Source organism: Frieseomelitta varia, unplaced genomic scaffold (genome assembly GCF_011392965.1).
Source record: "Frieseomelitta varia isolate USP_RPSP 00005682 unplaced genomic scaffold, Fvar_1.2 scaffold_146, whole genome shotgun sequence".
NCBI lineage: Eukaryota > Metazoa > Arthropoda > Insecta > Hymenoptera > Apidae > Frieseomelitta > Frieseomelitta varia.
The window spans coordinates 558,496-584,518 of NW_025109150.1; the positions used below are offsets into that span (position 1 = coordinate 558,496).

Genomic DNA, 26,023 nt, shown 5'->3' on the forward strand with positions numbered 1-26,023 from the left:
GCGTTTACGAAAAATTTAAACACGAGAAGACACGTTGAGTAAAAGGATGTGGATCTGGTATTAGTCGTAAGTTGTTAGTCATTAAAACTTGGTTAGAATATTTGAAGATCCTGTTAGGATATTTAACTAGCGAAAGAAAGCACTATTTCTAGATCCCACATCTTTAATTATATTTATAAAAATATAAATTGTGTGTGATATTGGTCGTACCAAGTTTCACATCTGTGATACAGAGTTGTTAGTCATTAAAACTTTGTTAGAATATTTGAAGATCCTGTCAAGATATTTAACTAGCGAAAGAAACCACTATTTCTAGGTCCCATATCTTTAATTATATTTATAAGAATGTAAATTGTGTGTGACATTGGTCGTACTAGGTTTTATATCTGTGATACAGAGTTGTTAGTCATTAAAACTTTGTTAGAATATTTAAAAATCCTGTTAGAATATTTAACTAGCGAAAGAAACCATTATTTTTAGATTCTGTTTCTTTAGTTATATTTGTAAAAATATAAATTGCGTGATATTTTTAAACTAAACTGTTTCCTTTTTGATACAGGTAAATGCCAAAAGGCAGCCGAGTTTCTCCGGCAGCACGAACGGTAACGGAACTCTTCGCAGCAAGAACAATCCGAACGTGAACGGCCTCGGAAGTCCGAAACTGTACCCAAAGAGTTTAGACTACGAGTCTGCTACGTTGAAGCGTAACAGCCACGGCCAGCAACATATCCGAGTCGATCCTGATCAGGACAAATACTACTGAACGGGCAGCGTGCAATAAGAAATGAACAAATTTCTACTAGGCGGATTCTCGCGTTTCAACTATTCAACGCGAAGATCCGTAGCATCTAACGAAGAAAAGACATATCGCCATGAAGGCGTACTGCGAGAACGGCGGGCGAGAAACTAACGAACGCAACCACGACGTGACCATCCGCCTCTTCTGTAATTTCGAGCCACGAATGCTACGAGAAGCAACCTACGAAAGTAGGAGAGACGAGCTTTCAAAAGAAAAAAAAGGATTAGAAGGAGGTGTCAAGAAACGCGGACAGATCGCCTGCATCATCCAGTGATATTCATAGAATTGTTTATTTGAGAGATTTACAGAGACGATCGCTTTCAGTTTCGCGTCGAACGATTCAGTGCCATCGTTACGTCGAACGCGTGCATCGCTTAGTAATCGACAAAGGACGAGCACGTAACGTGTACCTATTAAACGTGTGTGGATGCGCGAGTGTGGCGTGTGTGTGTGTGAGAGAGAGAGAGAGAGATCTTGAAAGAGAGACCGTGAACGAATGAAGATTCGATATGATTCGCGCTATTTTCACTATTGGCTCACATTGAGTCGCGGTCACGCGCGTCGAAGAAAACGAGAAGAAGAGAAAGCAAAAAAAAAAAAAAAAAACGATCGTGAGACTCTCGAAATTCGAAACTCAACCGTAGACCACTAATTTCACTAATTTTTGGGTCGACGAGTCACGCGCTGCGAACGAGTGTACAAACAGACGACGCGACGTTCCGCGATCGAGCGAACATTTCGCGACGCCCAGAATGGCATAGAATCATGCAATAAAACGAACAATAACGCCCGCAAGAATCGGCTCCTCCTCGAGCGAATTCATTTCCTCCCGAGCTTTCTTTCTTTCTTTCTTTCTTTCTCTTTTGCTCGCTCCACAGCGAGATACATCAGTCTGTTTACAAATCGGCCGCCAGTTCCTCTATCTTGTCGATCACGTAATCCATGGAAGCGTTGCTCGGCGGTGGTTGACAGGTGACCACCATACGAAAGAAGTTACCGAGATTGCAGTAAGACAGCGGCGTGTAGCCAATCATCAACGTACCCTCCAGCATCATGCGTCCTTTTATCTTAGCCGTGATCTCGTACAATTTGTCCCACCATTCCTGAGTCTCCTGTTGAGTTCGCATGCTCGGTGGTATGTACCTATTACGAATTGGGCACGTGACATTCAGAATTGGACGGATGTGACGTGTATATATAAAGGAGCAACTGATAATCACCAAAAGCAAACGTTGCAGCCTTCGTATCGGGGGAGCACCAAGCGAAACCCTTCTCGTTCTTTGATTCGTTCGAAGAAATACTCGATCGCGGACATGGCTACTTCAACGGATTCGCGGAGACCTTTGGTCCCTCGTGCCTTCCACATCAGCCATAATTTGGTTCCGTCAACCTACGACGAAGACGTAGATAATCACACAGCGATTCATATGTTGGACTCTTACTCGATCCAGGAACTCTTACCTTCCTACCACATTGTAAACTCTTGTCACCCGTGTCCCAGGACACGTCGTAATGCTTGTCCTGCTGAAACAGATACCGCGCCCCAACGCAATTCGCCTCGTGCAGGGTGTTTTTCCCCTTGACCAAGAACAGCGAGCACTGAAGCGGCGCGCCGAGCATCTTGTGCGGATTCCACGCCACGGAATTCGAGCTGCCACCGATCGAAATGTATCACGATGCAGATTCATCGGAAGAAGAAGAAGAAGAAGAAGAAGAAGAACGAGACTGACGAAGGAAAATTGAGAAATACGTACAGTTCGATCCCCTTCAATCGATCCCGATATTTCTCCGACAGTAACATCGTACCACCGAGACATGCCTGTAACAGTGACGATTGTTCGAGGTTTCAAACGAAAGGTTTGTCGCGAAATTCGCTACGTTCATCATACTTGTTTTTTGTACGAACGTCAACGTGTAACCATAGGTTCTCCTCGCGGCAGATGGCCGCGATCTCCGGCAGTGGATCGAACGAGCAGAGGACCGTGGTGCCGCAGGTGGCGTTCACGAAGAAAGGTAAGTGTCCTCGCCTCCTGACCTTTGCTATCCCAGCCTTCAACTCGTCTGGCCGCATTCGTCCCAATTCGTCGCATTTCACCTGTCGAAACGCAGAATCTTTTAACTTCTTGCGCCAGTAAGTCCTGGTTCGCGGACCATAACGAGTGACCAAATCGTGTAATTCGTCCTCTTTTTGAATTCATCGATATTTAATTTGGATAGAAATTGCTAAGAAATAATAAATTTATTATCCGTTTTGCCTGGATTATATTTCAATATACTCAAAACTGAGAAAATATTGCAATTTTGAGACAAAAAATTCTCGACGTGCATGGCACGTCATTCCATCGCAAGATGTTAAAAATAAGTTGCGTATCAATTGATTGATATTATGTAGAAATGACGAATATTTCTCGTTATAATATATTGATGTGTTATTATATTTTTAACTGCAATATTTTTGACTACAACTGTAATTAATAATTATATTAATTATATTAGTATATACATATAATTATACTAATATAATTATAATTATATTATATATAATATAATTATAAATATACTATATAGTATAATATAATATAATATAATATGTACTATACTATAATAGTATATATACTTACATACAGTATATATATAATTATATTAATTATATTACATTAGTATATTATACTTTATATTAATATACTATAATTAATATAGTCTATTATAGTATATTAATATACTATAAGTATAATATACCATTAATTATACTTATTACATTAGTATTACATTAGTATATTAATATAATAAGTATAATTAATATACTATATACTATAAATATATTATTACTATAAGTATAATTAATATAGTATATTAGTATATTAATTATACTTATAGTATATTAATTATATTAGTATATTATACCAATTGTATTAATATAATTAATTACATTATTATTAATATTCGATTCGATGCTCGATTAGGATGTCAATAACATAACTAACTATAGTTGTACGTACTTGAAACGCGGTTAACGAACGAATGAGCGTACCTTATAGACATTATCGGTCCCCAGACCCAACCAGTGGGCTCCTTTGGTAATTGAATAGTGGCCAGCCTCACTGGTGAAACAGACCAATTGTGGAAGGCTCGCGAGACCTTTGGTTTTTACTTCTGGAATCATTTTGTATCTGGCCATCACCATTCCGTACATATTTGATAAACTACCGCCTGGGCATAAAATACCATCTCCTTCTGGCGACGGTGGATATCCAACCAATTTCAAAGATTGTTCTATCACTTGTTGCTCCATCATGGTGAACACTGGAGCTACCTCGTACGTGTATCTAGTAAATCAAGAAAAGGCGTACGATAAATTCAAAGCTAAATTCTAAATTCGAATTTAGGCTAAGGCGTAGGCTAAATTCTAAGAGATGCATTCTAACGATCAGATTTATCATTGTCATTTATCATAACTTATTCGGTGACAAATTGCCATATCCCCGTAACTGGTGGTGGTATAATCGAGTAGAAGGTGATTCTATGTGAAAAAAATGAACCGAAAAGAAAGAATATAAAATTCGTTCACCGAAGCTTTCGTTTTCGAGGAAATCGAGCTTGAAAATTAGGCATTAACAAAGATGATCGAAAATGGAACTGAACAATACAATAAACAACAACATATTAAAATTTATTATGTTAATAAATGATATATTAAATTATATATTAAATAAAAATTATATTAAACTATATATTAAATTTATTAAAATTTAAGTTAAAAAATATAAAAATCCGTGATCAAGTTGTAATTATATTAAATTTATTAAAATTTAAATTAAAAAATATAAAAATCCGTAATCAAGTTGTAATATTTGACGAGCGAAACGCGAATCCCTATTCGTCAAAAAGTATGAAACTGTATAAATATCCGCAGTCTACTGATAACGATACAATAATGTTGAAACGAAGATAAAACAACGTGAATGAAACCGCAGAAACTGTGAAGCTATAAACGCTATAAAAAAAAAAAAAAAAAAAAAAAAAAAAAAAAAAAAAAAAAAAAAAAAAAAAAAAAAAAAAAAAAAAAACTGGTTCGCAAGCCAAGTGAGAACTTAAAATTAACAGATAAAATCAGACAAGAAACTTACTGGCTGGTGTTAAGCACGTCGGTCAACCAAGAACCAGCCAAGCCATACTCATCGGTACCAGCGAACAGCTGGTTGTGAAAATGCGGACTGAACGTCTTCACCGAGTATCGAATCGTTTGTCGTATTACCGTCTCGATCTCTTCTTTGCTAGCCGGTTCATCGGTCAGTTCGATCGGCAACAGTTTCTGCGAAATGCAAACGAAACGTTCGAACGAGTGGTCGATCATCAGATGACATTCAACATACGCTCAATTAGCAATGACGATTTAACAGCAGTGGCTCATTACGATTTGATATTATTTCACGTTTAACCCTGCTGCGATCCTCGAACTTTTACGATTCAATCTTGCTCGCAATTTAGTAAACATCATTGAAAGACGAATGATGCGTACAAATAAGAATTTTTTCGTATTTTTTTTCTTTTTTTTTTTATATATATATTGGAGTTTAGAATCGCATCGACTACGAGGTCTTTAGCGAAGGTGCTGGAATTTTCTCTTTATATCTAGGTCTAGTAGTTGATAACGTTTATGCGTTGTTTCTGGCTAGAGCGGTGATTTGGTTTAATCCGTATTTACTTCTTAGGTTTCAGTATTTTCTGCATTCGTGTAGCAGGTGTTGGGTGGTGATTCGTTGGTTGCAGGTGTTGCAGGAAGGTGGTTCTGTTTTGCTTAGAAGGTATTCGTGTGTGATTGTGGAGTGTCCGATTCGAAGTCTAGTCATGGCTATCCTTTCTTTTCTGCTTATATTGTTGTTTGGTATGTTTTTGGTAGAAATGGTGTGCTGTGTCGTATATCTTGGTTCTATTTGTCGTAGTCCAAATTCTGTTCCGTTCTTCTCTTTCCGCTTTGGTCGTTGAAGCTAGTAGATCTTGGTGTGGGATTAGGATGTTGGATTCGTTTGTTCGGTCTGTTGTTGCTTCTTTGGCTAAGGAGTCGGCTTTTTCGTTTCCTTAGATTCCTTGGTGTGACGGGATCCAGGTGATTATTATTTGTTTATGGTCGTTGGTAAGTTCGGTGTATGTTTCCTGAACCATTTGTATGACTTCGTGCTTTTTGGTGGTATTGGTGTTTGTTATCGCGTTTATCGAAGTATCAAGGAATCTATGTAGATTACCGCTGATTGGTATTTTTTTTTTTCGTATTTTGTTTAGGTTTCAGATATTTTTTTCAATTTTGAAGAAGTACAAGTAACGCAGCATGATTTATAACAAAATCGCGAGCGTTTGGATTAGTCACACTTTTGAAGATTGAATTTTTCGTTTTTTTTTTTTTTTTTTTTATTAATTACTAATGCCAAACATACATATTTTCAAATGTAAATTTAGTACAGTATACTTCTGTACTTTTCGAATATTTACTATCAAAACAAAATGTCTATTAATGACTGAAAGATTATCCGATAGCAGACATTCTCTTCCGTTTTAATGTATTGTATCTTCGTCACAAAATCGAAAAATATGTTTCCATTTCTGCTGCGATAAATGTGAATCTCTGTTTTTTTAAATAACATAATATCTGAATGTTGTATTTTTATGACAGAATGCCTGCTAGCTCATTATCGGACATTTTGTTCTGACCTGATAATACTGAAATATTAAGATATTCGTTGCATTCAAAAACATGTAACACTATTATACAATATATAACATATAATTATTAAAAATCATAATAGAATGCACATGAACGATCTAGTGAATTAATAAATAAATTTAATTAACAAGCGTCACAAGCACAACTTACAGGGAACGTCATTTAAAACAGTGAAACATTTAAAAGTTTATGCTACGATCATTACTAGAATCACCGACGATTGATAAAACATAAAACTTTCTTTTTTTCAGACAAATTAGAGTGCAAGAAATTAGAAAAAGTTCGGAATAAAACAGAAAATATAAACTTTTACTTATGTTTAACGAGAAATCACCCAAATCCCTTTTCCTCTTTATTTGGTGTTTCTTTCTCTGCAAAAATTATACACTTTGGTAGTTCTAACGATAATCACGATTAGTACAGCGTCCATCACCACCGCCAAACAAAATTGCATGGCTCATGCGCTCGCCAGTCTCGACTAGCTCACCTGTAGCTCTTCCGGATAAACAAACTCCAAGACAGGCTTGTCGCCGGTACGGTCGAACGCGTCCTCTTCATCGAGAATCTCGAGCAGTCGTTTCAGCAGCTCGGTCGTAGCTTTCGCGGATGTTGGTGCGTCCATTCTGTGTCGTAAACTGTGCCCTGATAGATCGGACGGCGGTATCGAGGCAACAACGTTCCCCCACGCTCTCTCGTTACGACTTTCTCGTTGGTTCAGGCCTCTAGCCTGTTTGCTCAATCGTTTTGCTTTCGGTCGAACGCGCGGCGCGACATCTCGAGTCGTTGCAAGCGGCGCGTTACAACGCTCGCGTAAATGGTAGGTTCGGTGTACAGTATCGATCGGAAGTCTTGCGAAGAAATTCTTGGTCGAACGAATACGATGAAACAGATCGTTAAATCGTTGAAACGCAGTGAGAGATACTCGTGAAAATGTCATCTATCGGAGAAAAGTTTGGCACGCTTGTGGGATGTTTGAAAAAAATTGGCGCCAAAGTTCAGATATGCGTAACACTCAAAAAATCTTAATAAACATGGACGCAAAAAAAGAAAGAAGAACCATTAATTTAGGAGTTATTAAAATTTTACATACACGACATAAACAGACTCTGTTGCTTTAATATTTGAAACCAATCGAAAGAAATGTAAATTCAATCGTATTGGCACAACGTGTACGTATATTTGTGAGACGTACGAGGACTATCCTTTAAAACGTAACTCTCGTAACTACGAAACTAATTATTTTTGATTTATTAAGATTTTTTGCTTGTTTTAATAAACACAAGCGTTCAGTATATCGTTATATCAATAATTCTGAAGTTCCATTAACGCTGCAATGACTATATAATGGTTACACGATTATATTGAGTAAAGTATGAAACGAACATTGATCTCTGCGTGAAATATGTACTTGAACTATTCTTAATTTCCTATAATTTTGCTAGTCTTGTAATTTCTACGTTTCTATGTTCTCAGGTTTGTTTAAATATAATTAATTATAGCCAATGAAATTTCATAGTGACTGTACATATTTATAACTCGAATGTTTACTGAAATACGCTCATCTCATAAATACGTTGACGTTAAGTGTTAGATAAAACTTTTCTTTTTTGAAAATGGGGGCAAAAGATCGGAGTAAAAATTTGATAACTGCAGTGAACTTGAGATACTACTTGCGCTACGTGTTCATACTTTTCCAATTGTATATTTGCAGTAAACAACTGACAACTTCTATGTACATTTTCAGACTCAGTGGTTTCAAATGCATTCGAGTATACTGTTATAACCATATTATAATCCTGTCTTATTGCAACGTTAATTTCGAACAGTTTTATTTAACACGCGTGATGTGTTCGCAAAAATTCTCCACGATAAATAATATTTTTTTTTTTTTAATATTTTCAGTCACAGGAAGACCTAATCTAACATTTCTCGCGCCTAGGCAATAAACCTAAACATTTTCCCTTGCCATATGCAACATTACTAACAAACGAAGATCTGTTTAAACAATTCGAGTTTAAACGTCGAGTTTAAACAATTACAAAAGCTGCAACAAACATTTCTTGGACTCTTCTTTTTTTTTCTTAAATCGAATATTTCTGAACGTGACAATATCGTAGCTACTTTATTTCTACTGAATACTTTCGCGAGTATATACTCTATATACAATCGATGCACGCACGTTTTCACGCAAGTTCAACTATACTATCCGATAACGGCGAATCGAGTCGTTCTTGCCTTAAAACAGACGTTTTATCGTTGCTTGGCGAGAGAGCGAGAGAAGTTGGATTCGTTTCGCGCGAACGGATCGTCGGTGGAAGATAGGATTCGGCCAACACCACCGATGAGATCGATCGGAAGCCGTGGGACCAAGCCCCTCATCGAGGCCCATTGGCCCTCGCAGAGCTCGTGGAACGTCAAATGCAGCAACAGTTTGCCACCGAGGGTGCCGGGGCCTCTGCAAACTGCCCCGGCGCCAAATTCCCAAACACCAGGATCCTCGACCGGCCTCGTCGCGTTCACTTGCGCCAGGTACATTCGTTTCAGCCACATGGCCAGGTAAGAAGCGGCGCAGTCGCAGTGCCACGGATTTCTAGCAAGGCGAAGCTGCTCCATGAATTGAACACCGTCGAAAATCCGTGGCGGCAACGAGGACAGATAATTCGACTCCAGCTGTCTGCGCATTTGAGGAGCTCTCTTGTAGATGATGGATCGTTTAATTTTTTTTTTTTTTTCTTTTTTGTATTAAGGGGTCAGGAGAGTTTGAAATTTGCAAAAAATCGACTTTTGTTCTGTTTTAACCCTTTGCCGCCCCTAACGCTCCAGAACGCTCCTCCAACACGCGCTGTACAACAATGCGTGTCGAAAGACATATAACACTATCAGCAGAGGTCCAGACTGTGTTCTACTTGGACAAACGTTACTGCACATTTTGCTTATTGTTTATTCCATAATTAATAGCTCTGGCATCGAAAATTTAAATACTTAAAAACGCGATTATTGCGGTTGTGCTATGGTATTTAAAACGTGAGCGGCAAAGGGTTAAATAGTAGTTTGAAGTCTTGGAAATAAGATGCGAAGGGTAGCTAGCCTTTAAAACGACTTATTTTTGGGATAATAATAATAAATCCGCGGATACAGATTAATTGAATTTGTGTCACTGTTTGCAACTTCAAGCGCTATTATAAAGTGTGAATCGTGTGAGTCAAATCTTACTTTTGGCGAATCTAATATTAAAGGACTTGGATTTAATTTAGTTGTGAATTGTAAGAACTGTGAGCCGCGATATAGTAAGTAAAAAAAAGTAAGTAAAGGATACATGTGAAAAATGACGTTCTGCAACTTTAAACGCGTTTTTCTCGAAACTAGGTTTTTAGAAACGGTGTGCAAGATATCTCGGAATCTAACCAACCGATTACTATGAAACTTGGTATGTATCTTTAGTGTAACATTTACCAGGGATTGTCGATCGAACATGTTTTAATTTTTAACAATTTCGAAAAATATAAACAAAAAACTTAGAAATTTTTATGAATTCGATGCGTCAGAAACAAATCGCTGCTATTTTCGTAATTTTCACAAAAATGAAAATGTTGGGTCGTCAATCCCTAGAGAATATTGTTTACTTTTGAACTTTTTTTTTTTTGCCTTTTTGTTGCAACTAATCCTGTTTGGCTGGACTCATGCACACCGACAGGCAATGTAAAATAATGTTATGTGAAAGGATGCCGTTAGAAAGTTAAATAAGAGCCCTTTCCCTTTCTTTCTTTTAATGTTGCTTTTCATAGTTCAAAATAAACCACGAAAGTTCGTGTCAATCAAATATGTACTTTTTTTTTTTACTAGCCCTCCTAATTATTCGTAATTTTTAGGCCCGTCAAACTATCCTGCCTCCTTTAACCTCTTGCGCTGATTCTAAATTCTCAATTTTCTGATTCTAAAATTGCAATATTTTCTCAATTTGTAAGTATGTTTAAGTACAACTCGGGCAAAACACAAATAATAAATTTATTACTTCTGAATAATTTCCGACGAGTTCGAAAGAGAAAGAAAGCGACAAATTATTGTATACGGTTCGGTCGCTCGTTATGGTCCGCAATCAGTTGCCAGCGCAAGTGGCTAATCACATCTCTAATTACAGACGAAACAGTCCCAACAAATTCACATCTGTTGACTATCGTTTAAAACATGTATCATCAACAGACAATGAAATGTTCTTCGTTCAACACAAACATTAACATCGTTACTTACAATTTTCGCAGATTCGGCGTATCTTCGAACAGCTCTGGGTGCAGAATCCTCAGGTGGTTGGAGTGGAGGAAAAGAGAGGTCAGATTCGACAAACCGTGAAACGCGCCACGTGACAGGCTCTCAATGCCATTCGCGTACAACACCAGCCTCTCCAAACCAGTCGAATTCGTGAATAGTCCTGGCGTTAAGTTTCGTAAACGATTGTGCCCCAGTTGAAGTTCTTTCAACGCCACCAGGCCTTGCAAGGCCGACGAATCGATCTACGAGGAACAAAGAACGCGGGTCGTGTGACTGGATGAAAATGAAAGTAGGTAGATCGGTTCCAAAACTAATTTCTCAGTTCTGGAAAGCTCGACCGAGGACTCAACTTTCGAAACTTGAAACTCTCGAAACTCGGAATGTCGACTTTATTTTGCCAGAGGGACTTGTTGTTCTAGGAACTGGAATTAACATTTCTATATAAAGTTTTATTGGCCACAGTTGAACAAAAACATGTACAAAAGTATCAAATTCAGATTCTTGACATTCGAACTTTTTTTTTTTTGGATCCAATCTTCTGTCTCTGTCTGATTATAGTCAGATGTTCAAAAAATTCAGGCGTAATAAGATAATTTTTTTGATAATTTCTCCAAATTTGGGTACATTACATTACCATTGTCCTGCTTATATCCTTAAAAAAATGAAAACCGAGTGTTTGCGAGGCATTTCGGGTCAACCTCGAACTCTATTCTTTATTCATATTACAAATGATTCTTCGTTCACTGATTTTATACTTTCTCTCTCGTCCGAATCTCGAGAGTTTCGTGTATTCACGAATAAACTTTATCGCGTAGCTCATATCTGAAAGACTTAACCTCTTGCACTGGAACGACGTCGAGAACTTTTTGTCCCAAAATTACAATATTTTCTCAGTTTTAATTATACAGGGTGTTTCTTAACTTGTGGGATCCACTTCGAAAGCTAATTGCACGCCTAAAAATAATGAAAAAAAGTCACATAAATATATGTCCTATCTGTCTTCGTTTACGAGATATAGTGAATTTTATAAACAGAGCAAACTCTAGTAAGCTAGTTTCACCAGGGATGGTATATTCAATTTTCATAATAATCATAATTGGGATGAAGAAAACCCACATGTTATTGTGCATTCAAGACATCAACACCAGTTTAGTTTAAACGTATGGGCAGGAATAATTGATAAATTTTTNCGACAAATTCGAGAAACACCAGGAATGATAGAGAGAGTAACCAGATGAATGACAAGACGCGTGCAGGCTTGTCTTCAAATGCAAGCTAGTCATTTCGAGCATCTTTTGCAAAAGTAATTAAAACAGAAAATTCATTGCATCTCATAAACGAAGACAGATAGGACATTTGACTTTTTTTCATTATTTTTAACCGTACATCTCCTGAAGTTGGTCGCAATACACCCTGTATTTAAGTATAACCAAGGCAAAACAAATAATAAATTTATTACTTCTGAATAATTTCTATCCAGTGATATCGCACCGACGAGTTCAAATAGAAAAAGAAAGCGACAAATCATTGTATACGGTTCGGTCACTCGTTACGGTCCGCGATCCAGTTGCCAGCGCAAGGGTCTGAAAGATGGATCAACGAACGAGACTCGCTAGTTACACGCGATATTTACTCTGGCTATCTTGTTGTTGGACAACTCGAGGGATCGTAGACGTTCGAGCGGCGACAGCAAACTCGCCGGTATCTCCGTCAGTTGATTGCCCCTTGCGTTCAACTCGCGAAGCGACGATTGCGCGCGAAACAGCTGGTCGGGTAGCTCTTTCAGTCGATTCTCCTCCAGGCCGAGGTACTTTAGGCTCGTCAGGTCCTTGAACAGGTCCACTGGGAGGATCGAGAGCCGATTCTTTCCCAGCAGGAGCTCCTCCAACGAAGACAATCCGCGAAACGTTTCCGACGCGAAGCTCGAAAGTCGATTGCAAGAGAGGTCGAGCAAGACTAGCGAGGTGGTGCTCAAGAAGAGACTCTCTGGCAGAGTTCGCAACCTGTTGGAGGACGCGTCTCTGCGTCGTGACGATTAATAATCGAACGTTTAAACTATTATATAACTCTGAAAAAAGATATCGTACAACAATCGATGTTGTACGATTTCCAACTTTCTTACGAAGTCACGACGATTTCGATATTTGGCGCTCGAGTATATAATAGATATTGTAGATCGAGATTTTTTTACAGATGAAAGTTCCGTGCGAATTTCAGCTATTATTATGGGAAACGAACAAATATTTGTTCGTTTGATTTCAATGCTCCATTATTATCTGCATTATTATTATTATTATTATTATGTCTGCTCGTTCCGGGACAAATTTAAATTCAAATTTAAACGAGCATTCTATGATGACCTTTGCTCGCGTTTGATCAAATAATTATAAATTATTTCAACCTCTGGTCCGAGTTTATACAGTCAACTTAACACGCTGTAACGACTGGCTATTATTTTTTGTAATAATTTTCACCATAAAAATTCGTCTCACTAAAAAACAAGATTTTACGGTTGTAAAAGAAACGATCAGCAAGTGTGAATCAGTAACTGTAAAAAGTAAGAAGACAGAAGTCACTAAATGTGTCAACGAAGGACTATAAATATATGTATTTAAATTTGTTATAATTCATTTTGAGCACCAACCATTGAAAATTCTATGAAAATTGCACGAAAGTGTATCAATTAATAGTGTTGATGAAATTTCAGAAATATCCACTTCGACACGAAGAATATTAATTACTTAAACTTTGAAAATCACATGGCGCCAAGTTACTACAAGCACCAGTTCTTATAAGACACTAAGATGAAAAATTGCCTAGCGCGAACTAGAATTGAACGAGCTGTTCGTTCTGATCTGAAAGCAATGATGAATGAAAGAAAGATGGCGAACGATATATCGTCGAGCAAATTTCAACTGTCCCCTTTCCTCCAAACTTCGTCCAAATCTTCTCCATCTTGATGAAGAAAAAAAAAAAAAAAAAAAAAAAAAAAAAAATCAATTGATTTAACCAACACTCACAAAATACGAAGATTTCGCGTGCTGAGAAATTGCGATCGATGCAACTCCACGAGCAAATTCTTGCTCAGCCTGATCCGCGTGACGGCGTGCAGCGAGAAGAACAGGTTCAGCGGAAGATGCTCGATCGCGTTGTCGCTGAGATCTCTGGAAAGAATCGGCTCGATCATGGATCGCGAGAAACTGGCTTCGTCCTTTTTCTACTCTACTCACAGGTGATTCAAACGCGTCATGTCCAAGAAGGTGTCCCTGTGAAGCGCCGTCAGCCGATTGCCAGCCAGATCCCTGTAAATGTACCGGTTCTTAACGATTCTCACCGAGTTTCCACGAATTCCATTCCCTTTCTCGCGAAAGACGAGAAAGGAGTGAAATCAAAGGAAGAAAAAGAGAGAGAGAGAGAGAGAGAGAGAAGCTTACAGTTTCAACACATCTCGGGGAACTAGCTGCGCCGCGGGGAGGTCCAACAGATTCTGCCTCCAGCAGGACACCGATTTCGTCTCCGGTTGACACCTGCACGGCCCCTCCGCGCAGATCTCCCAATCCTCCTCGGCGGAGCTCATCTGCCAAACTGCGAACGATCCGCATTTTCCCGATAGAAGCAACGAACGTCAACGAGCAACGCTGCAAGACTGCAAGAAACTCGGCTGGCTTACCGGGCTGCTCGACCGCCCTGAGTCTTCTCTCCAGGCGAGACAAACGACTCTCGAGCTCCTCGAGGATCGTCATCGTCGCGACGCTACTGCTACCGTTCGTCGAGGTCGTCGCCGATCGCTCGAGACTCGGCACCGAGTGCCCGCAGCTGCGAGACAATTCCAATCGCGGCTTGCTGCTCGTTTCGAGAAGCATCGCCGTGATCACCATCAACATCGGCCGGACAGTCCGCAGAATCATCCTGCTGGCCAAAGCGAGAAATCTCTCCTGTCCCTCGAATGTTCGTTCGACTCGCGAAACTTCGTTCCACTGTAAGGGGTTCTCTCTCCTCTTAGTCTCCCTCCATACTGCCGAAGGGCTTCCGGTTGCTGCGTTGTCGTTAATAGTCGCAGATTTTTTTCTCGCGCAACGCTCGAGATTGGCAAACAATGGCAAGCTTCTCTAACGCTAACACGACCACGCGATCGTTTATATACCACTTGTCGTAATCGCTGAATGGCCCCCTGCTTCTCTCCCTACCGCCCCATCGGCATCTGGCCAAAGGCCACTCGCCTTCGCTCCCATTTCGAACCCTAAATCTGTCGCTGTTGCGTTCCTTTCAAAAAAAGAAGAAGAAGAAGAAGAAGAAGAAGAAGAAAAGGGAAGAAAATGTTTGATGAAAATCACGGTTTCTCTGTTTTACGAAATCCTTTATTTCTTTTGTTCGGTATCATTTCCATTCGAGTGTTTGATTCTCGCTAAAGCTAGATCTAGAGCCAAAGCCCAAAGCGCGACTTCGCATAAGCGTTCAAGCATTTGGCGGGTTTGTTTCCTGTTTGTGTGTGAGCGGAGCAGCCGGATAAAATGAGAGATTCGTTCCTCAAGAGAGAACCACGCCGCCGGATCCAGGACACTCGCCCTTGTTCTTCAACACCAGCTCTGTAAGGACCAATCGAAGTGAGACGCGCGCAAAATTTCGTTCACGTGAAATTTGATGATTAAACCGCGAAGACCCAAATTTGAAAGATGCAGATTATTTCTGTGTGAAATGAGAGATGGAAGGAAGTTTACATCGGGTCGTCGATGTAATGTGAATCTTCCGAGTGTTTCAATTTGAAACAATGGGAATTTAAAATTGAAATTAAAAAAATATGCTATATATATATATATAGGCAAATATGCACTTTGTAATTTATCAGTTTATAATCTTTCAATTTTAGCTTAATAGTTGGAATGTTGTTTAATTGTGTAATCTTTATATAATTTCAATTTTTATAATCTATAATAGTTTAATTTTATAATCTTTCAATTTTAGCTTAATAGTTGGAGTGTGTGTTTAATTATATAATCTTTATAATTTCAATTTTTATAATCTATAATAGTTTAATTTTATAATCTTTCAATTTTAGCTTAATAGTTGGAGTGTGTGTTTAATTATATAATCTTTATATAATTTCAATTTTTATAAACTATAACAGTTTAATTTTATAATCTTTCAATTTTAACTTAATAGTCGGAGTCTGTGTTTAATTTTATAATCTTTATAATTTCAATTTTTATAATCTATAATAGTTTAATTATATAATCTTTCAATTTTAGCTTAATAGTTGGAATGTGTATTTAATTATATAATCTTTATAATTTTAAGTTTTATAATCTGTAATAGTTTAATTTTATAATCTTTCAATTTTAGTTTAATAGTTGGAATGTTGTTTAATTATATAATCTTTATATAATTTCAATTTTTATAATCTATAATAGTTTAATTATATAATCTTTCAATTTTAGCTTAATAGTTGGAGTGTGTATTTAATTATATAATCTTTATAACTTTAAGTTTTATAATCTATAGTAGTTTAATTTTATAATCTTTCAATTTTAGCTTAATAGTTGGAGTGTGTTTAATTATATAATTATATAATCTTTATATAATTTCAATTTTTATAAACTATAACAGTTTAATTTTATAATCTTTCAATTTTAACTTAATAGTCGGAGTCTGTGTTTAATTTTATAATCTTTATAATTTCAATTTTTATAATCTATAATAGTTTAATTATATAATCTTTCAATTTTAGCTTAATAGTTGGAATGTGTATTTAATTATATAATCTTTATAATTTTAAGTTTTATAATCTGTAATAGTTTAATTTTATAATCTTTCAATTTTAGTTTAATAGTTGGAATGTTGTTTAATTATATAATCTTTATATAATTTCAATTTTTATAATCTATAATAGTTTAATTATATAATCTTTCAATTTTAGCTTAATAGTTGGAGTGTGTATTTAATTATATAATCTTTATAACTTTAAGTTTTATAATCTATAGTAGTTTAATTTTATAATCTTTCAATTTTAGCTTAATAGTTGGAGTGTGTTTAATTATATAATTATATAATCTTTATATAATTTCAATTTTTATAAACTATAACAGTTTAATTTTATAATCTTTCAATTTTAGCTTAATAGTTAGAGTGTGTTTAATTATATCATCTTTATAATTTTAATTTTTATAATCTATTATAGTTTAATTTTATAATCTTTCAATTTTAGCTTAATAGTTGGAGTGTGTGTTTAATTACATATCGAGTTAGTAAATAATAATAAATTCTCCTTAAAAGAAATTTTCAAATAATGCCATCAATACGTAGTATATACGACCATTAATTTAAAATTAAATAGGATCACAACTTAAGAGTTAACTATCTTCTAATTTCTCTATATCATACTTCTTACATTTATTTATCTATATTTAAATTCGTTCCAAGCTTCAACCTCGTTGATAGAAAATCGATATTTCATATAGCACGCGTAACTCGTGAAAAGAAAATTCCTACGAATGTTCGAATATCTGTATCTTTCAAACGCGTGTCGAATTACCACAGTCGAGATTCTGCATACAATGCATTGTGTTTCAAACTCCGTCGTTTCTTACTATCCGCGATATTTAATCTTGATTGATTTAATCAGTGATTCGAACAGATACACTTACTCGTTCCCATTTCGCAGTTGTGAACGTCCAGGGCGCACTGAGTACCAAACGTCCTCGGTTTGAAGTTGGCGTCGTTCGGATCGTGCACGCAAATCGGATCGTACTCGAGACCACATTCCTTCGCGCAGTCCTTTTTGTTCCTTTTCGCCGCTTCTTTCGCCGCCTTCACGTCTTTCGACGCGGTTGCCGTCTCCTTGATCTCCTTCGGCTCTTTAACTCGTTTCGTTGACACGGTGGTGGTCGTGTCCGTCGGCACGGCGCTCGTACTCTCGATTAAGGCGAGGGCGCACACCACCACCAACGCTAAATCGCGGGAGAAAAAAACGTGCAATTTCTTTTTCAGCGTCTTTTCAAACTACAGTCAGTGTGTTCTATCGTTGTATAGTTGTATGTACAATCAGAAATTTCGTGGCAAAACGAGTAATATCAAACCGTGACTCGATCTATATCATTCTCAAAACGTAAAATAAAGTGAAAAATCGTTTTGATTCGAGATAAATTGTCGGATATGAACGATGTGAAACGAAATTTATTTCCTTTTCTTTATTTTTATCTATATGATAATTTGACGAAGCTACTGTACTATAACTTTACTATAACGATACTATAACTTTTTATGGACTTCTGTTGTATAATGTGTTAATTTTGTTTATTTCCTGTCTAACACACTGACGAAGTTTAGAAGTTTAGATAAAATACGAGACTTGATTTGTATATAACGAGAAAAATGAAATAGAACGACAGTTAGTCATCAGATAGTCATCAGTTTATTTCCAAGTGTACTATAATATTTTCAGAATCTAACGGCAGAGAATTATTGTACCCGAGAAATACTAGTTAGTTTTAACAGAATTTTTGCAGTCAACACGAATAAAATATTACAAGTGAAAGGAAAGAGAATCATGACAGGTTGTGATACTAATCATCGTTTCTAAATTTAAAATCTTGCGAACCTTGGTGGAGGAATCAGCGAGATAAAATTTTGTTTACACTTTTAAAATGTATCGATGGCTGTGAGCGTTTCAGAAAATCGGAAAAAATTTGTACAGATATTTTGAATAATGACGAACATACGTATACAAAACTTTCGCGAGAAGATGGATGCAGTTATAAAAAATGATAAGCGAAAGATATAAACGTTTCCATTATTTTTCCAGTATTAACAAATATATTTTTCCGTTATTAAGAAATTTATCAGGTATATTTGAACTTTAGACGCATCATACAAACGCGCACAATTTTTCTCACAAGTCTCGCCTTCAAGAACATCCAGTTTGAAAATTTACCGAGACGCACCCGATTTTTAACCAAACTCTGCCCTAAAGATGAATCTCTAAACGGAAAAATTTTATTCTACATTTGTCACTTGTCAGCCGCCTGTGATTAATCTAGAATTGACGAAACTCACAGCTAATAAATATAATTATAAATTTAAATCAAATGTACCAGGTACACCGAAATTATAAATACAAATTTTCAAACTTGACTATCTCGAAAGCGACATGTTGAATGAAAAAAACTTTATTCTTCACTTTCGATCTATTTCTCCTTTTTTTATTTTTTCACATAGAATTATTCCTATCCCAATCATAGGTACTTTCAACACTATCATGAATAAATAATTAAATAATTACTCTATGAATAAATAATTAAATAATCGACTTTCCTTCTCTCGTTTGCGCGCGATCGAAGTCAATCACGTCGATTGTCGAAGTCAATGGGACTTGTTTCTTGGAATTCTCCTTCCAGTTCTCTTACTCACCTAACAAAACAATAGGCTTCATGGCTCTCGTTGCGCAGAACACCCGATGGGATTGCAAATCTTGGTCGATCGAACAACAGGGCGAAACAAAACGATACTCACCGGTCGTGGCAAAAAAACGACTGAAACGTCGCCGGCTGTGGCGGTGGCGTTTATAAACGGCGGCCCCACCGTGTTCTCCAGTCCGGAAAACTCGAGAAGACCACGAGAAGATCACGTAACGGCAATCTTCGAAATTACTCGCGCCTCCGCTCTTTACCGACGCGGGAATTGCTAACTCGTCGCGATTTTGCTGAAAATGGGGCAAAACGAGTGGAAAGAAACGAAAGTATCTACGACGCAGTCCAATGTCGACTATATGTATGTTACACATGTATGTATTTATTCAGTTAGAAGACGGCAAGCTGCGTAGTTGCTCGTAATAATACGTACAGTGGGTCAGAAAAGTATTGACACACCTAGTTTTTGCGGCGATATACAGGGTGTTTTATAACTTGTGGCACCCATTTCGGGAGCTGATTGCGCGCCTAAAAATAATGAAAAAAAGTCACATAAATATACGTCCTATCTGTCTTCGTTTATGAGATATAGTGAATTTTATAAACAGAGCAAACTCTATTAAGCTAGTTTCACCAGGGATATTCAATTTTCATAATAATCATAATTGGGATGAAGAAAACCCACATGTTATTGTGCATTCAAGACATCAACGCCAGTTTAGTTTAAACATATGGGCAGGAATAATTGATAAATTTTTAATTGGACCTTTTTTTCTTGATGGGAAACTAACTGAACGCACAAAGTACGTTGATTTTTTAAGCACGCGTTTACACGAAATATTAGAGGAAGTTCCAGTCGATGTTAGACTTCGTATGCGGTTTATGCATGATGGAGCTTCGCTGCGTTTTAGCCGAGTGGCTAGGCAATTTTTAAATCAACACTTTGCAAATAAATGGATCGGTCGTGGAGGTTCTATTGCATGGCCTGCTCGTTCTCCGGATTTGAATCCATTAGATTTTCATTTGTGGTGACATTTAAAATCTATTGTATACGCAACATCGATTGAAAATGCTGAAATACTACGAAATAGAATAGAGCAAGGCTTCCGACAAATTTGAGAAACACCAGGAATGATAGAGAGAGTAACCAGATGAATGACAAGACGCGTGCAGGCTTGTCTTCAAATGCAAGCTAGTCATTTCGAGCATCTTTTGTAAAAGTAATTAAACCAGAAAATTCATTGTATCTCATAAACGAAGACAGATAGGACATTTGACTTTTTTTCATTATTTTTAGGCGTACAATCAGCTCCCGAAGTGGGTCCCACAAGTTACGAAACACCCTGTATATGCATTTATTCAGCTAGAAGACGGCAAGCTACGTAGTTGCTCGTAATAATACAGTGGGTCAGAAAAGGTGTTGGCACACCTAGTTTTCCGGCGATATATTAGCAAAATTTATTTTCATGGTTCGCTAGATACAAAAGTAACGTTAGCACGATAGCAATAATAAATTGTACAATAATAATAACGCAAAACATGTAAAAATACACTAATTTACATTGCGTTTAATGGCGGAATGTTATCAAAATTAACTTTAAATATACTTTTGTAATTAGTGTGATCAATGTCATGGAACGATATGACGCCAATATTAGGAAATGGCTTGTCTTTAGATCATTAAAAATATTTTATATTCTGTTTTCATGGTAGAAAAAAAATCCTCGCGTGTCAATATCTTTTTGAGTCTTTTGTGAATTTTGTATAATTCATTATTGAAAATTGCTGTCACAAGCATTACCTTTGTACGTAGTAAATTAAATTAAATGTATGAAATTTATATGATTTTGTATGTAATAAATTATTGTTTGGAAATAGATTTTCTATGTAGTAAATTATTGTATGAAAACAGATTTTGTTTGTTTTCAGAAAAATATTACAAGAAAACTAAATATGCCAATACAGCCTTATCCAAAATAGAATATTCTTATAGAATAGATATTATTATATTTAAACTGTTTCGAGAGCCATATTGATCAACTCCATAAACTCCAAAAAAACATTGAAATATTATAAACACTAATTTTTAAATTTTAAACCTAAGAATATGCTATTACTTGTGCCATTTTTTTTTTTTTTTTTTTTTCATTGAACGAACTTATGAAAGTGAGTAATTTGTTTCTTAAAGACTGAATATTTTAATGAAATTAGAAAAATTAATAAAAAATGTAGTTGATCAATTTGGACTTTTAAAGGCTCATTCTCCCCGAAAATGGAGAAATTAAACAATACCTTATATAATGAAGAATGTATTAAACACGATCTATTCTTATACAAATACACGTTCAGAAATTCTATCATTATATCTGTTTATTTCAAAGAATCTGCGAAGCATTAATATTAATGTATCGACACGTCGATTGTCACGATGATTTATTCTTATAAATATTTTGAAAGAAAAATGTAACACTCTCGTTCAGAAATCCTGAAACAAGCATTATTATACATTTATTTTGAAAATTAAATCGTTAACCAAGAAATTTATCTGCACAACAATGTGAAAACGTTGACACATTGATTATCACAATGCAGTTGGCGTTTTTTTATTTCCACGAGTATTTTAAACACGACTGAAACGTAGCTGTAGCAAAAATAGCCAGTGACTGGAATATGCAACAAAATGAGTAACAAGGTCAACTTCTTCTCCACAATCTGACAATCTGATCTTTAGAAACACGGCCTACAGATTTTTAATAAATTCGAACTTGATACGAACAACACTTTCTTTCTAGCCTTTATTTAATTTAAGCCTAAGCAGTTAACAATCGTAAATGAGAAATTTTATTTCTCTACAAATTTATCTACAATAAATAGAAATATTATGAATATAATTAGTCAAGGTAAGAAAGAGTTTCGAGCGGGAGTGTACACGTACTAGCTAAGTATAAACGCATAAATACGCGAGCGAGCAATGTGATCGCGGATGAATCACTTCGGTGGCGATCGATTCGGAAAAATTTCCACGGATATCGATGAATCGGCTGTACACAGGTGACGCTAAGACTTTATTCGATGTCGTCGCGTCTCCTCCATGATATAATTCTGCAGCAATTGCTCGTAATCGGGCCACGATTGGTCGTTCTCAAACGCTCCTCGAACTTGGCACTCGAGAGTCGAACATTTGCTGGAACGAGAACCGTTCGTTGCTTCGTGCTGCCTCAACGCTTCGTTCACCACCAAGGTCAGGAGGTTCAGCCCATCCCATATCTTCCAATTAGCTGAAAGAATGAAACGAGGATCGTGCTAATCATGATAAACACGATTTTTGTTAAGCTACGAAGCTGATCGAATCAACTGAATTGACTTCGTTACGAGTGAAATTTTATAACGAAGTCAATTCGTCAAACATTATCGATGAAACATTGTGAAACGATAGGCTATTAATTCTGATAATTCTTTCGCCACGTATATCATACGAAATTAATTTATCAAGCATGCGTGTATCGAGGTTTTCAACGTAACACGTTTAAAGTATTCCGTATTCTTCAAACGAAACAAATTTTATTTTACATTTTTCACTGTTAATTATTATCTAAATTTGAGTATAGTTTAGTAGAAAATTTTGTCCTCTCTTGTCGACTTATTTTTAGACGTAGATTATCACACTCTGGCCGATTGTTTCACAACTTTGGAAACACTTTGTACGTTTCATAAATTGCAATTCGATATCTCATAAATTACATTTCTCGATGTATAATATTTATTATCTGTATTATAATAATAATATACAAATAATATAATTATAATATAATAATATAATAATATATAGTGTAAGTGTAATATAATAATTATTATAATGTAAATATATTATATGAGTGTAATATAATAATTATAATAATATAAATATATTATATAAGTGTAATATAATAATTATTATAATCATAAATATATTATATAAGTGTAATAATAATGTATAATAATTATTATATTACGCTTGCAAAATTGTTCAAAAGTAGCCATTAATCGGTTTATATCTTTCTTTGTCGAGTCAATACAACGTTATTAGTCGACAAATTATTACGCAGAAGTGCCAGATATTTTTCAATCAAAAGCAGACGAACGAACAACTTTTTGTTGAACCGAACGTGAGCCATTTTAATTAGCTTCATTAATATTGCATATATAATACGTACGTGTGTATATGGACAGTCAGTTTTAAATGATTCGAAATCAATCGACTTAATTGATTGAAAATTGCTTGATAATAATGCGAGTAATGGTAATCTTGAACGGTAATCGTGAATACGAATGAGAAGCCATTACCATTTTGCAAGCCACGTCCTTCATCCTCGTCGTCATCGTCGTCTTGCGCGTTGTTCTGCACGTTCACCTTCTTAATCGTCTTTTTAATCTCCAATTTCGGAATGAAAAGCAACAGACAGATAACGGCAATGAACTTGACTATCATCTTGAAAAGAACCAGCTTCAAGAGAATCTTGGCCAAAGTGAAGGCGTTCAGTTTGAGCGCGAACGGCCAGGAGAAGTCGATCGATGGAAAACCAAGATGCACCGATTCGGTTATTCCATGTGGTGCTCCATAAGCAACATGTGGAACTCCGTAAGCTAGAATATTTGTCGTAAATATACTGTCCGCATATATCACAACTGTTATATAATTTATGCAACTGATATTCACTAAGAATACTGGCAATGACGTTTTTCCTTTTCGCACGATTTTAATTTCGTTCAACAATTTTTGAACAATTTCTTTTTCGTGAACTAGATCTCGATAATTTCTCTTTTTGTAATTTACTGTTCTAAGTTCGTAATTTACGATTCTTTTTCCAGTTACTTTGAACATTGGGCTTTGGACGATGGAAGCGTCAAGATCTCGATAAAATTATAAAAATACAAAAATGTTTCCAGAAACATTGAAAAATTTGTTTCACGATCAAGATCTTGAAGTTTTATATTTTATCTGTATGTATATTATATATATTATATTTATATACTATATATATTATATATATTATATCTGTATATATTATATATTATATTTATGTACTATATATATATTATATATTTATATTTAGGTATTATTATTATTATATACCATATTATAATCTATTATTATATTATATATTATTATTAAATACTATGTCTGTATTAATCTATTATTATTACATATATATTACACTCTACTATATATTATATATATTATATACATATATTACTCTTATATATTTAATTACTCTTTACTATATTCTTTACTATACTATATTTATATCTGCCATATATTTAACTATACTCTAATATATATTTATCTACTATATCTACTATATATTTAATTATACTCTACTATATATTTATCTACTATATCTACTATATATTTAATTATATATTAATTATACTCTATATTTATATCTACTATACATTTAATTATATATTTAATTATATTGTACTATATATTTATCTATACTATATCTACTATATATATCTACTATATATTTAATTATATATTAATTATATTCTATATTTATATCTACTATACATTTAATTATATATTTAATTATATTGTACTATATATATTTATCTATACTATATCTACTATATATCTACTATATATTTAATTATACTCTTTAATTATACTTTTAATTATATTGTACTATATATTTATCTATACTATATCTACTATATATACCTACTATATATTTAATTATACTCTTTAATTATACTTTCAATTATATATACTATATCTCGATCATTCTCGATTTATTGCCAATATTACGCACGCGCGACATTCTCGACAGTGTCGAACGAACGCGAATGCAATACAATACCTCGTGTCTCACCTGGCTGCGGCTGCGGCTGCGAATACACACCGGCAGACGCGTACTCTCCTCCATAGGGAGAATGATCGTTGTAAGGTGGCCCGTACGTTCCACGGGGTGGCTGCGTTTGATGAGGTGGGCCGTAAGAGTTCCTCAATCCGGAAAAGTCGCTGTACGGTCGTGTCGGCAACGAATACGAGTCGCTCGGTACCATCGAGTACGAGTCCGAGCTGGTTTGAACGGACAGCTCGGATCGTTTCGCCGCGAAGGGCTGCTCCTTTCTTCGTTGAATAGAAGAGCCACCCGCAGCATCCACGACTCCTTCGCGAGGATCCGTGCTGGTTCGAGAGTGTCTCAACGCCTCCAAGTAACTGTCAATGCCTCGTACGAACGGACCTCTGTTACTCCACTCGGCGCTCCTTGTCGATGGTTCCACGCCAACAAGCGTCTCTCCCTTCGTTCTGGCTTCCGCTTTCGTTTCGTCGTCAACGGCCGTCGTACTCGCATTCTTCGTAAGTTCGCCAATGTTATTCGCGATCACGATCGTCAGCGTTGATAACAGGCAAAAAACGTGGAGACTCGAGGTCGAAGGTGTCCGGTGCATCGCTCGCTTGGATAGACGCGGAAAGACGGAAGACTCGGCCGCGAGCGCACAGAGTTCGATCGAAACAGTCGAGACCCTGGTGACTCGGTGGTTTCGAATGACGGTCGAATCGAAACGACGACGAGCATACGTCTTCCGGGATTCCGTCTTCTCCCCTCGAACGGCGACGACGACGCGAACGATGCATATTAAGAGCGTAACGGGTGTCCCGAGCTCTGTATTCGAGGGAATCGCCACCTTCGCCTCGCCGCATATAATCGAAGATTAGTAAAAGCATAGTAAAAAACATAGTTCGAGCAAATGTTGATACTTAAAATTATGATTACACTGATAATTATAAAATTAAATTGTAATTATGAAATATTATAATTATATTAACGATTATAAAATTAAATTGTGATT

The 26,023-nt window shown here is 36.0% G+C and overlaps 5 protein-coding genes across 9 annotated transcripts in view; 1 reads left to right on the forward strand and 4 right to left on the reverse strand.

Annotated features, from left to right (window-relative positions):
• The window catches only part of LOC122534026 (semaphorin-5A), a 55,331-nt gene extending 53,737 nt beyond the window's left edge, over nt 1–1,594 (forward strand). For all 3 annotated transcript variants that reach the window (XM_043664307.1, XM_043664290.1, XM_043664298.1), the window contains exon 14: nt 560–1,594. In XM_043664307.1, the coding sequence (XP_043520242.1) occupies nt 560–763 (204 nt within the window). In that variant the 3' untranslated portion in view covers nt 764–1,594. The remainder of the gene's footprint in view (nt 1–559) is intronic.
• Nucleotides 1,071–7,531, reverse strand: LOC122534044 (glutamate decarboxylase 2). Of its 2 annotated transcripts, XM_043664319.1 has the most exons (8): nt 7,006–7,233; nt 4,927–5,111; nt 3,831–4,125; nt 2,706–2,894; nt 2,554–2,618; nt 2,261–2,450; nt 2,020–2,189; nt 1,071–1,942 (listed from the first exon to the last, which is right to left on the reverse strand). In XM_043664319.1, exons 1-8 carry the CDS (start codon nt 7,138–7,140, stop codon nt 1,696–1,698), a joined length of 1,476 nt encoding a protein of 491 aa, XP_043520254.1. In that variant the 5' UTR covers nt 7,141–7,233; the 3' UTR covers nt 1,071–1,695. The 2 variants fall into 2 exon arrangements, with proteins under 2 accessions (XP_043520254.1, XP_043520263.1); XM_043664328.1 differs by lacking the exons at nt 1,071–1,942; nt 2,020–2,189 and having other exon boundaries at nt 2,376–2,450; nt 2,689–2,894; nt 7,006–7,531.
• LOC122534072 (carboxypeptidase N subunit 2-like) lies at nt 7,006–15,055 on the reverse strand. Its single transcript, XM_043664374.1, is given in 7 exon segments — nt 7,006–9,188; nt 10,767–11,026; nt 12,405–12,805; nt 13,805–13,948; nt 14,015–14,086; nt 14,219–14,369; nt 14,455–15,055. Coding segments are annotated over 7 exon segments (1,686 nt in total). The 5' UTR covers nt 14,693–15,055; the 3' UTR covers nt 7,006–8,768.
• A 69-nt stretch (nt 15,056–15,124) lies between these two features.
• Nucleotides 15,125–19,354, reverse strand: LOC122534064. The gene is made up of 3 exons (XM_043664361.1): nt 19,188–19,354; nt 17,426–17,728; nt 15,125–15,370 (listed from the first exon to the last, which is right to left on the reverse strand). Exons 1-3 carry the CDS (start codon nt 19,207–19,209, stop codon nt 15,312–15,314), a joined length of 384 nt encoding a protein of 127 aa, XP_043520296.1. The 5' UTR covers nt 19,210–19,354; the 3' UTR covers nt 15,125–15,311.
• Nucleotides 19,355–21,484: 2,130 nt separating this feature from the next.
• LOC122534052 lies at nt 21,485–25,731 on the reverse strand. 2 transcript variants are annotated; one of them, XM_043664347.1, is made up of 3 exons: nt 25,039–25,731; nt 23,510–23,809; nt 21,485–22,464 (listed from the first exon to the last, which is right to left on the reverse strand). In XM_043664347.1, exons 1-3 carry the CDS (start codon nt 25,619–25,621, stop codon nt 22,244–22,246), a joined length of 1,104 nt encoding a protein of 367 aa, XP_043520282.1. In that variant the 5' UTR covers nt 25,622–25,731; the 3' UTR covers nt 21,485–22,243. The 2 variants fall into 2 exon arrangements, with proteins under 2 accessions (XP_043520282.1, XP_043520274.1); XM_043664339.1 differs by having other exon boundaries at nt 25,027–25,731.
• Nucleotides 25,732–26,023: the final 292 nt, after the last annotated feature.

Bases quoted from the DNA above. Each gene is read 5' to 3' on its own strand.
- LOC122534044 (XM_043664319.1), bottom strand. From the start codon at position 7,140: ATGGACGCACCAACATCCGCGAAAGCTACGACCGAGCTGCTGAAACGA. The intron at 5,112-7,005 runs GTGAGCTAGTCG...TGCATTTCGCAG, and splicing joins TTTATCCGGAAGAGCTACAG to AAACTGTTGCCGATCGAACT. The intron at 4,126-4,926 runs GTAAGTTTCTTG...TTGATTTACTAG, and splicing joins GACGTGCTTAACACCAGCCA to ATACACGTACGAGGTAGCTC.
- LOC122534064 (XM_043664361.1), bottom strand. From the start codon at position 19,209: ATGAAGCCTATTGTTTTGTTAG. The intron at 17,729-19,187 runs GTGAGTAAGAGA...CCCGCGATTTAG, and splicing joins GAAGCCTATTGTTTTGTTAG to CGTTGGTGGTGGTGTGCGCC. The intron at 15,371-17,425 runs GTAAGTGTATCT...TGGTCCTTACAG, and splicing joins CAACTGCGAAATGGGAACGA to AGCTGGTGTTGAAGAACAAG.
- LOC122534052 (XM_043664339.1), bottom strand. From the start codon at position 25,621: ATGCACCGGACACCTTCGACCTCGAGTCTCCACGTTTTTTGCCTGTTA. The intron at 23,810-25,026 runs GTATTGTATTGC...CAAATATTCTAG, and splicing joins GCAGCCAGGTGAGACACGAG to CTTACGGAGTTCCACATGTT. The intron at 22,465-23,509 runs GTAATGGCTTCT...TCATTCTTTCAG, and splicing joins AGGACGTGGCTTGCAAAATG to CTAATTGGAAGATATGGGAT.